General features: G+C 41.7%; 1 protein-coding gene across 1 annotated transcript in view; it reads left to right on the top strand.

Moving 5' to 3' along the window:
* Positions 1–10,894, top strand: part of pcdh11 (protocadherin 11) — a 117,087-nt gene extending 106,193 nt beyond the window's left edge. The window contains exon 6 of the mRNA XM_041944401.1: positions 10,437–10,894. Within this exon, the coding sequence (XP_041800335.1) occupies positions 10,437–10,894 (458 nt within the window). The remainder of the gene's footprint in view (positions 1–10,436) is intronic.
* Positions 10,895–12,552: the final 1,658 nt, after the last annotated feature.

Raw genomic sequence — 12,552 nt, 5'->3', positions numbered from 1 at the left:
TACATAGAGAGCGAGCCTGTTTCTCTCTCTGTCACATATTCACACACCCGCTCGCACACGTGCACACAGCCGTGCACGCGCTCACAAAAACACAGCAGCTCGAAATAAACTGCAGGATGAAATTGGCTATAGTGATGTCATCGGAGCGGTGGCACTGGTAAGACAGGAAGCCCTGGCAATTTTCTCCCGCAATTCTACAAACACCCGGACATGTTAGTGACATTTAGGGGTTGCTTTTTTTTTTTTTTTTTCTCTCTCTCCATGCCATCCCCAGGCTCTGCTAAGACATGTCAACATTAGAGTCGATACTAGATGCCAGGCAGAGGAAATGTGACATACCCTTGCCTCTTTGTGGGTGTTTGTCGTGTTAGAGGAGGACGAAACAGCTGACACAAAGAGGATGGCACCCCGAGACAATATATACAAGCGTCCTCGGGGCCTGACAGGCACACAAAATCAAAGACGCGGGGTGTTAATATGTGATAGTTAGCACTCGAGGCTATACGGCATAAAAGACATTGAGGTCAATGGGTTGCTTGCAGTCTCTAGAGCAAAGTAGTTGCGTGGCTATTTTCACATTCTCCTCCTCTGTGGACTGTTGCAGCCACTGGAGCATTCTCTTCATCATCACAGACAGAACACAATCAGCGAACCTACTTCCTGCTCTCGTCCTTTTATTTTATAATGATTCTTTTATTTTTTTTTCTATTGAGACTGTTCAGAAGCCAAAGAGATGCTCTTAGATGCCATATTCAGATCAGATATAACAGGAATACAGCTAATTATCTTTAGGAACTAGATATGGCCATTCCTTTATTATAATCAGTTATTCAATGCATGTAATTACTCTCAGTATATAAGCAGAACTGAACTGACTCATAACTAACCAATCCTAATTAAATTCAGTTATAATAGCAATTATATTTGCATTTATATTCCACTATACAAAAAAAAATACAATATTGAATAAGATCACCACTCATCTTTATTGTGTGCTTCAGTTAATAGCACTGTGTGATACTGGTAATGTAGGCGGCAAAGTCACTTAATTGTGTTTACTTAAGGGTAACAGTGTTTATGAACAGACAGCCTTATGGTTATTTGGTCTGAGAGTGAAACTGTAATGAATGGTTTATTTCACTTAGAGTGCAGACACAAACAGCAGCAAAAACTAGACTTCTTCTATCCTGAAGTCACTACAGCAACAGTTATTTTAAAGCCAGACACCACAGGCAAAGACATCGTGTTTTTAATGCACTAGTCGGTTTTGGGGATTTTTGTCTGTTTTCCTTCCACAATATGTCTTCCTCCAGACTAGTGAAAAGAAAATGTCCAAAATACACATTTAGGTGTTTAGTTCAGATTCCTCCTCTGGAAGTGTATTCTCATTAGAGCGCGTTTAATTAGGTGATACCTCATTTGCATATTTAAACAGACAATTTCGGAAGTAAAACCAAAAAAAAGTTATAATAACTGTAGTTAATTTTACCCTTAACTATCAAATGACTTTGCATTGAAAATGTTTAGCAGTTCCAGCTGATTTTTTTTCTTTTCTTCAGAGATTTTTTAAAATACGCTCCTGTTTAATTGCATTATTTATGGGCTACACTCTGTGCCTTTTTTGCTTATGTTCCAGCAACTGCCATTTTACACACTCTGCCTCTCTCCGTGTGTGTATCTGTATCTGTCGCTCTTGCTGTTGTGAATGTTAGTTGACAATGCCTGCACTCAGCACACCCCAAATAAAGTGTGTAGTGACAGAAACATTAACACAAGCCACTGAGTACCTCTGTGATTTCAGTGAGAGCATATCTGTCAGCAGGGCCCGGAGGAGTAAAAGGCATATATCTGAACTTTCAGCGGCTGGTGTTTGGGTGGAGGATTGTGACAGTCAACATCAAAACAGTAAAAGTAAAGCTGTGATTTCTTGAATGTGCCGCTTGTGTCTGCTTTCATGTTTGCCAGTGATACATTATATGACTTTTCTTCTGCTTTCAAGAACATGGCGATGCGGATGAATTAAACATGTTAAGCAGGAACAGGTCTTTCTCTGAAAGCCTTACCCTTTTCATGATAACCCCTTTTTAGACATTCAGTGGACTTATCACAGCGTATAAATAGGACAGAATTCATTATTCAGGGGAGGTTTCGGTGAAAAATTAATAGTTGTCCCCGGAGGAGGGTCTGTGGCGCTCCGGAAAAGGAAAACCTTTAAAGTGTACATGCACAGGGGGATCTGGAGAGAGTCTGCCCCTCATACTAAAACCTTTACCATGCTACACTACACCCTGATATTGCAAATATAAGTTTTCTCAGCACTAAAAACTGTGACTAATACCTGCATAGTCTGCATTCATGCCTAAGCTCTCCACAAAATATTTGGAAGATGAGGAAGGAAAAGGAAACAGAAGAGGGATAGCATGAGTGTTTGCTCCTGACACTGACACCTCATATAGATTACACGTTTTTAGGATTGCCAAGTAGGACAAAACACCGGGACCTGAGCTGTTGACATCTGAAGAGAGACTCCTTTTTTTGCGACTACACTGACTGATTTCACTCGGAAATACCTCACTGTACAGTAAACACACTCCCCCGAAAAACACAACAAAAACTGTACAGCAGGTCCTCCTCTCAGCTCCGCCACAGTATAAGAGATTACAATTTTCAGCATGCCCAGATCACTCATGCACTGAATTCATGCCGCCGCTGGTGCTGAGTGGTTTTCAGCCTGCCAGTTATCCCCTGAAAGATGGGCTTCACGATGCCTTTGTATCCACTTCCTATCTGCCCGGCCACGGAGGCAATAACAGTAATGTATGGCTAAGGGAAAACAGAGCTAATCATCAATGACTGCAAGATATATAGCATATGCAGTGGCACCTTGTTTATTACCCTCTCCTCATGCTGAATCCATCGGCTACACAGACAGGCTGCCAGATCCGAGAGCTTCTTCAATGTTAATTTGATTCATTCTTGTTTTCCATAATAATTGGGGGCAATGGGTCAGTGTGATGAATTTGCTTGTTACATGACACGGGATGTAGCACAGTGGTGGCTGCTGTACAGTTTGTCTCTCCAGTCTCTCCTCCATCATGCGAAGCAGAGGCCTTGTTTTGTTGGGTTTTTTTTATTATTATTTTTATTAGCTATTATCCGGAAACATCCAGCGGTTCTAACGGCCCCTCGCGCAACAGGTTTAATTCTTTGAGGACCCACTTAAGCTTCGAATCATATCCTAATTTGATTTTAAAAGGAAAGCTAAGAGTATCATAAGTGACATTTACATTTTTAGATCAAAGTCATTTCCTAAAAATCATGGTTGTTTAGATAGTATTCCTGCTGGAACAATCCAATCTTCTTGCAAATATCAGACAGCTTTGTCAGGTCCCACTTAATCAGTCTATTTCCCTTTCTTTCTTTATCCGTCTAAACTATTTTCTCTTCTTTTTCACTCTACGCTTTTTATTTTCATTTCCCAGACCTCACATTATCTACACCATATGGAAATGTTCAGACATTCATCCATGTGCAATGAATTTTAAGGTGGATTTTCATGGGTTTTTTTTTAATCCTATAAATATGCATTTATGTATTGCTTCCTTGTCAGCGACAGCACACCTGCAGCACATCCACAGTATCGTCCGATGTTTTTCAAGTACAGACTCACAAAGGAGAGAATGAATGGCTGTGCATGTATGAGATTTTAAACTGAGAGCGTGTGTGTGTGTGTGTGTGTGCGCCGCATCTACATGAGCATGTCTTGTGTTTCTACCCCCCATAGAAACCCTGCGCCTCCTCTTCTGTGTGTCACTGTGGTGATGAGCGCTGATTGCAGATTGTTATGGTGTTTGCACCTCTCATCTATCTGGCCCATGCTGGGTATTTGGCCAGGCCTGATTGTGTTGATGGTGACACCGGCATCTCGTCCTCGGGAGGGGAGGCCCAATAGTGGTCCAAACATAATGAAGGAGATGTAATCAACCAATGTCACACACGAAAAGTCAAGTGTCAAGAAGAAAACTGTTTCTGTGTTCTACCTTCCCAACTGTGCTCTCTGTCGATGGAAATCACACAATTGCGGCTGTTGCTGTCGGGGCTTGCTTCTTTGTAAACGCTTATGAAAATTTGTGGTGTGTTTTTCTTCTCCCCTTCACAACAAAGGTGATCTTGGAGGTAAAGGAATCTACATTAAATTAAGTCTGTGCATTGTGTTTGCGTTGTATATGCTCAGTGGAGAAATGGGTGCTTCAGCCTACAACATACTTTTAATCAATGGTAACAAAAAGAAAGAAGCAAGTGCTTGGCACCGGGCTGTTCAAGAGATCCTTTCTCTCTTTGTGCACTTTGTCCTCTCGCTGTGCTTTGTCATTTGTTTTGGTGTTCTAATCTCAGCCAAGTCAATAATATTCTTTGTTGTCTGAAATTGTGTGTCGGGAACAAAAAGGCCTCCTCCTTTTGTTGAAAGTACCTGTCTGTGACTTTTCACTCTCTCTCAGACTCCCAGATAAAGTAATCATTAGATGTTGTTTTCTGCTTGCAATTACTTTCAGTTACAATGAGTCAAACACGAGAAAAGCAAAAGGGGTCGCGAGCAGACAAGGCTAGATGGATTACAGGCGAGGAACTGTATAGGTCCCCCAAGTGCTGATAAATACGTATGTGACTCAGAGACTCATTGCGTCTCAGTAAATGCATCAAAAGTAATTAGTCTAGAGTATATATGGACAACCTTGCTCCCCTCTTATCTGCGTCACATTGTCTCCTTAAAAAAAGGCCATTCATTGCATGTGGCTTTATTTGTTTGAACAGTTGAAAAAGAGGAGCAATGGCCTTGCCATTTCTTATATCTCACTTTGTGTCACTGCTACATAGAGTTGCTCTGAAATTTATGTTTCAGTGGAAAAATCCACTACGCCATTATTGTAGGTGACTCGTTAACGTTTACTGGCATGCAGCTCTAAAACCATGAGATCACTCATGAGAATGGCCATTAGGTGGAGACAGGCTGTATGGAGACATTTCTATTGTTTCATTCCGCATTCTAAAAAAAATTTGTTGATGAAATTCCTCTGTAGCCGTCTACCGCAACACGGCTTCTTATAGATCTTAATACGCATCAGCCTCCGACATGGCACTACTGACCTCTGCAGCGCAGTTGATCACTGCCTTCCAAGGAGCACGGCAAGTTTTTATTGCTACAATGGAATATTTACTTCCTCCTCCACGCCCTTGTCAGCAGTGACAGTGACAGCTCTTATGGCCTTCGCTGAGGGATTATACTGTACCTTCTCCTGATAAAAGTGAAGAAAACCAAATAGCATTAGAGTCTGACGTGCAGAGAAAAGTTAATTTTCAGACTCATTGCCATAGAGACAGGCTTTTCTTCCAGTGAAGTCACAGGCCTTGTCGGCGAGCCTGCATATTCATATTTCATTGTTGAAATAATGTATATGCAGGACTTGTAAGTATTGCATATAGCTTTAATTCCTTCAAAACTATGAATCAGTCATAAGTGTACATCACATATATGAGCCCAAAGAAAGGAGGAGGGACGGTGAAATGCATCAAGCATTTAAGCATGCTGTCTCATATTTGTAATTCTGTGAAAGTGAGACATTAGGCTCTCCTTCAAATGATGATTGCCAGAACTGTGATGAAAGTAATGGCATCTCTCTTTTCAGTGCAACACCAAGGGGTTTTAATAGCGCTATTATTATTAATGACCATCCATTTGCTTATACAGATTGTACGTTTGGAGTGAGTATAAAGCCGAGCGAAGTGATAAAGTCTTGGTAATTACAAACCCAATTATTTCCACTGAGATTCTATTTGTTTGAAAGAATCTTCCACATTCTTGTGTTTCTGTCTTTTGGTCTGCCTCCAGAAACGAGACACGTGCTCATGTACCCTCTGTGTCTCCTTTTCCCTCACTCTCCGTCTCATCTCATCTCCTATTCACACAAGAACACATAATATGATAATGATAATACTTTTGCACTCAGGACAGCTGTAGTAGTACTCCAGCATGGTTCTATAACTCTTGATGGAAGGCGAGTTCTCCATTTTTAACATCTCATACTGCCAAATATACGCTGGTTTGCGTTTGTCTTTTATTTTCTGGCACCATTAAACCTGTTGAGTCCGAATTAATTGACACTGAAAAGGGCAGAGCTTTAAGTGATAATGCTTTGGGTGGTAGGTGGTTGTTTTTTCTTGGCATAGTTACATTCTGGAATATGTATCAACTCTTGCACTTTTGTAAATGTTGTGCAAGTAGAAAAAATAAACTTTCGAGTTTTGTAAGTCTTTGCAGAAAAGAAAAGAAAACAACTACACTGCATAGTGACAGCCCATTTATCACAACCTTAGACAATAAAATGAAGAGAGTCCAATAGATGAAAAAAATATAGATTTACAAGATTTCAACAGTGGGGACCAGACTGCAGTTAAAGGCTGGACGAGGACCCTTTAAATCATGATACAGCACACATGTGACACATAAAACAAATATAATTTAAATATGGCCACGACTATACATGCTTAAACAGAGGCAGTCTGCAAGACACGATAAAGCTTTCATTTGGCTAAAAAGTTGAAAAGACTGCACCAAATAACAATGTAGGATGAGTCAAGGGCCTAGTCCACCTTCCTGATGGCTGTTTGAGGAACTTAATGTCCTAGATGCATGCAATCATCCTTTTAATTAGCAGTAATGAGTTTGTGCATGCTGAAATAATAAGTTGAATCGTGATGTGTGCAGACCTTAATGTGAAGCTCATCAAGATGCAACTAGCTCTGTCAGTAAATATCATCAACTGTCATGTTAAATATCTCATACTTTTGTGCTAAAAGCCCTTATCAGCCGGCTAATATGCATCCTGGCTGCGTGTGTGTGTGTGTGTGTGTGTGTGTGTGTGTTTCTGCCCGTCAGAACTTGTATTTGCATTAGTGAATTTGATGGCCACCGGAGAGAAAAATAACTGAGATTAAAAGCATATCAGTACAAAAAAAAAGGTCAAATACAATACTTTGACATAAAATGCCAACATTCTAGACATCTTCAGCACGTCAACAACTTCTCACACATTTGTCGTGACTAAATCAAATCATTATGACATCGCCTTGATGCCGAAATGTTACCAATTATCTTTATATTACCGACTTTGTACAGTAACCTCGCCATTAGCATGCTGCAGCACGAGCCTGAAAATTTGAATTACTGCTCATTATTTGAGCATTACAACCTGAATTAATATCCAAAACAAGAATCGCCACACACAACAAATGTAGCCAGAATAAGCCTACAGTCCATTCACCACCACAGGAAAACACTGGTGTGCAATGCATGGCAGTTAATTGTTTCAAATTAGGACTTTTTTTTTTTTCCTTGGGATGATTCAGTATCAAAGCTGCACTTAAAAGGACATTATCACTGATGAATCAGCTGCACACCAGCTGATTGGCATTTTACAAAGTGTGTTTGAACAGGGGGTGGACACAACAAGTGGAACACATGCAGTTGCACGTGACCAGACTTAAAATTTTCCAAGGGGGTTTCACAAAAGTTTCTATTCAGGTTTTACTAGACCACGTCTGTGGTGGTGTACTGGACTGGATTCAAAGGAAACCAACCTCCTTACATTTCTAAATTGAAAGATTTCAAACATTTGCACTACTTTAACCTCACCTTTTGTACAATCGAATGACATGCTTTGATTTGTCCTGTACTTTTATTTATTGTCAAAAAAATAATGATAAGCAGAATCCTTTGCATGCTATGCAGTATTCTCATGCCTCTCTCTTACACATGTCCAATGTTTATACATGCTGTAATGTTTGACCGCACGAATGGAAGGTCAGCTGAAGGTGGATGCAGCGGTGTTCGATCTGTGGCTGGCCAACGGATGTGTTGATGTTGCAGAACAAGATTGCCGTAGGCTACCACTGGTATTGACCTTGCATATGACCATAAGATCAACTAGAAACTGAGAACTGTGGCACTCCAGGGTGTCTAGAAACACACAACAGGACCATGGATAATAGATTACATACTCATGAAAGAGCGGTTCACTTAACCTGCAGGCTTTTTTGGACTGGGACATGAATTGAATACCTCCTTATTTAGTCAGTTAATTGAGGTGTGGGGGAACTTGTATTGGATGCCAATAGGAGAGAGTAACTGAACAGGTATCACAGCCTTGTTCCAACCACGTCACCACCGCTCAGTGAAGATGAATCGTCTCAAATGTGAACAGTAGGTCTGATCCCAGTCATGCTGTCTATTAAACCCAATTGTTTGCCATTATCCCCACTTGTCTGCCATTCAAATTTCCTTGAAGGAAAGTAGAAAAGAATGTTCTCAGCATCAGGGGATCCGTGGCGTCAGTGATGTGTGATTCCTCCCGAAAGCTCCGCGGGGTACAGTTGTTTCCCCTGAATACAAAAGACAGCGGCATCACAAGCAGGCTGCGGCATACCTCTAGCTGACGAAAGCAACCAGAGCTGTCAGCGACATCACTCACGCCGTGCTCCCACCCTCCCAAGCCCGCCACCGCCTATCCAAACTATCCCACTGGAATAGAAAATAGTACAGGCCCATGTCTTTTGGAGAGGCTAGATGTGAAATATTGCATACAGAATTTGGAGGCACTGAAGGCTGTTGACACAGAACTGCTGTGAGCTCAAGCTGTGTGAAGTCACAGAGCCACAGACTACCTTTCATTTGCAAAGCACGCTACGTTTAAGGCAGCTTCACCTTTGGCTGCGCTGATCATTTAAAGTCGAGGAGGAGAGTGGAAACCTAGCAAAAGACGCACTTTTGAATGTGTGTGTTTCTGTCGGGCGCATTCTTGTGAAACAAGAAGTTCATGCTAACAGCATTACCTCATCAAGGCTGAAAAGGCATTACCACCAGCAGAAAAGCCTCAGAGAGAGATTGAGTCAGGGCACAGCCGAGACTTGGCCCGGCCCTGTTGTGCTAGCTCAGAGAATGAGAAAGCAGCATCCATTTTTGCCTTAATGAAGTTAGTGACCCTCTGAAAGGTGACACATTTACCGCCCAGGGGATTTATACACTCCTGTTCCAAGGCTCCAGTTCAATATGGAGAGGACAGATTTGACTCCACGTGAGCACTCCAAATATATCCTCACAATTTATACCAGGCGATTCATTTTCAGACACTGCTCTCATAATTAAAGTTGACGCTGTGCTATTCAATCTGCAGTGGCACAGAAATGCAAAAAAAAAAAAAAAGTGAGTGCATTGGGTCGTTATACGACAATCTAGATAGTTTTGGGAGGCCAGACTGGTATCACTAACATAGGCTAATCAGAATATTCATTTTCATTTTGTAGAACGCCATAAAACTGTAAACAAGGTGGCCAGAAGATTTGTAGATTTCTGTGGAGCAGAATTACACTGAGCATGCAGAACTTGTGTGCATGAAGGAAATAGTCATCCCTGTGTTCGAGGGTCTAAGAGCGCTTAATTATTTATAGCATTCTTACTTATGCAAATATACTAAATAATTTCTACATGACAGCTTGAAGCTGAAGCCTAGAGGAATGATGTGATGTTTGAATGAGGACCCCTCTTTCCTTTGCATGGCCTAGGAAACATAACACTGCAGGCTCCTGGTTGCCTTGGTGCACACTGTTTTACATTCTAATTATCTGGCTTGACAGGCTTTATTGCTGAGGCTCAATGCTGAGGCCTCATCCCAGACTCATTTCACATGTGATGTCAGTGCCGGGATAATGAGATAAGATAGTTTGAGTGCTTAGCCTTGCCCAGTCGCCTCCTCATTCAGTTTTCAGTTTTTCTTCCCTTCCATGCACGCCACTTGAATGCTGCCATAATTAGCCATGTTTATTAATTGTACCTGAATATGCTAAAGATGCTCACAGGGGCCTGGGATGATGGTGTTTTTCTTCCTATTTGAGTTTTTCTTATTTGACCAGATTTATTTTGGATTCCGAAAGATCAAAAGGGTTTAAGGTGTGCCACGTTGACAGTGATTAAAATAAACAATGCTTTGTTAAGATGTTCATTAAATATTTAACACAGTAAAGCCAATCTGAGACACAAACAGCGAGACATTTTTTTTCTAACTCTAATTAAGCTACAGGGAATTCCTTGCATATTGTAGGTAAACAGACAGAGTCGTGGGAATACCAATGGAAATTAAATGCTCTGCTGGTGTTTTTCTCATTACAAGATGAAATGAAACATTTATCACTGACTTTCATTTCACTAAAAGGCTGACATTTTGTGGGTCAACCACTGATAAGGTGACAACTTTCTTCTATTTACAATATGATTCATGAGATCATTCAGTGCTTTTACAGCACTCTGTGGCATTCCAGCTGCACTCTCTGCATGTTCTGACCTGTTGGATTAACTATGTTGTTTTCCTTTTTTTCCTGTTTTGCAGCCATCGAGGTGAACCTACAGAAAGCCTTGGCTGAGGCCTCTGAGACCTGTACCCAGGAGTGTCTGATACTGGGCCACTCCGACAGCTGCTGGATGCCACCAGCCCTGGCCCAGTTCCAGGGTCCAGGTAGCAACAGCCCCACCTCCACCCCTACCACCACTGCTATCGCCGGTACAATGCCCTCTTTTGGCTTCCAGCAGAGCTTTGCCCGAGCCAAAGCTAACATGGGCAGCATGGGGGTCATGGATGGTCGCCATACCCTGGGCAGGTCTGTGCCCAAAAAAGATGAACTGGACAAAGGGATCAACCGGCCGCAGTTCTACAACACCCTGGATAGACACTGCGGTAGTAAGAAGGAGGACCCCGTCAAGGTCATCCCCCTGGCGAGTTTCTCCTCCCCTGGGCAGCAGACCACTGGTGGGGGCAGCAGCTCTTTCTTACATGAGCACCAGCTGTAGGCATAAAAAGACACTGAGATCTTCATTGCCCTGACATACACATGACTCCATCCATAGATGGCTCTTGTATGTATGCGTACTACAGGTATGCATAATTTGAATAACTTTGACCAGCTCCAGCTCAGTTTGACCAATGACGACATCTGAGAGTGGATTCAATCATGATGATGTTGTTCAGGCAAAATCGGATGGGATCAGTCTGACAGCTAAAGCATTTGAAAGGACTGAACGTCTTGGCATAGCAGGCCCATGTATAATAAATAAAGGTAGTTCTATACCAAAGTAGTTCCATCACAGAAGAAAAAAGAACTTTTGCTTTCAGTTTGGTGATGTTTGCTTAGTGAAAGGGCAATGTACGCTTTAAGCTCACTGGGCCCAGCTTTGTGGAACTGTGTCCTAAAAGACCATTTCCTCATGCAGAAAAACATGCAAATACAGTACTTTGTGTTGAGTGAGCTAAATTGGGCTAAATGTTAATTATGAGCTCTGGGTGGATGGTGTTTCTGTTCAAGTTCTAGTGAAGTATTGCTCTGTATAACACGCAGCACAAACTCCTTTGGTGGTGGAAGATATTTCTTTTGTCTTGCCTGAACGTGTTTCAGAAGTCTATTTTGGTCAGGGGACTGCAGAAGGATAAAAAAAAGTCTACAAAGCATAACTAGGCCAATGGTAGACAACACCGGTAATCGTTTGCTTTGCTTGTGATTTTTCTACATTTTCACCATGGACCAGTACACAAATTTTAACAGAAAAAAAATACAGCATATATTCACACAAACACACACGCACGCACGCACACACACACACACACACAAACACATGCCCGAGATGTTTTCCATATGGTGGCTGCTCCATCCCTGCCAACTCCATTAAGAAAATGTTCACTAACTATCTGAGTAGCTTAGCCTTGAAAGGCGCATACAGATGCGCTTTGGAAACGCACCCTTTGTTTCCTTCCCTTTGTTTCTATTTCTCTCAATTCGCTGCTCAGAAACACTCACGTGATAACAGCTATGGAGCCAATTATGAAATTCTGAGTCTAATTATTCTTATGTGTGATCTCAGTACCTATCCTCATTGTGGTTCAGAGGTCTGGAATGGTTCTCTTGGTCAGAAACATGCTCCGCTTGTGCAGGTGCATTGAAAAGGTGACTCAGAAATAACAGCTTTGTACGCTCCCTCTCCTCCCACCAGATCATTAATAGCACCTATTGTTCCTGCTATTAATTACTATTATGTGTTTTCATACAACTTACTTTGGCTGCGGAGTTTCTAATCTCATTTTCACAATGTGGTGATGCTGGAATAATGTACCAGGGCCAACGAATATCTTCAGGGCCTGAGTCTAACTAAATTATTGATCTTAATGTTTTTTGTTTTGTTTTGGTTTTTTGCAGTTATCATAAGAATAGACATTGGCACGATTTGAAAGGACCTCCCTGCAGGCTGCCCCTCACCATGTTTTCATCATACACACACTGCATCAATGCCTGTGTGTGTAAATCGTACTGATGATGATAACTACTTCAGACTAACTTGCTGCCGTAACAGATTGGGTGCAGTATAATCTATTGCTACAGCAATAAGTGACTTTGCTGATATCCATTTTTCTTTCCAGTAACATCCAAGCCAGGTGTCTACAACATAAGGTATATGAT

The sequence above is a fragment of the Chelmon rostratus genome, chromosome 9 (genome assembly GCF_017976325.1).
Source record: "Chelmon rostratus isolate fCheRos1 chromosome 9, fCheRos1.pri, whole genome shotgun sequence".
Lineage (NCBI taxonomy): Eukaryota > Metazoa > Chordata > Actinopteri > Chaetodontiformes > Chaetodontidae > Chelmon > Chelmon rostratus.
Note: the sequence above shows the minus strand (reverse complement) of the source record. Positions and strands in the feature narration are given on the sequence as shown.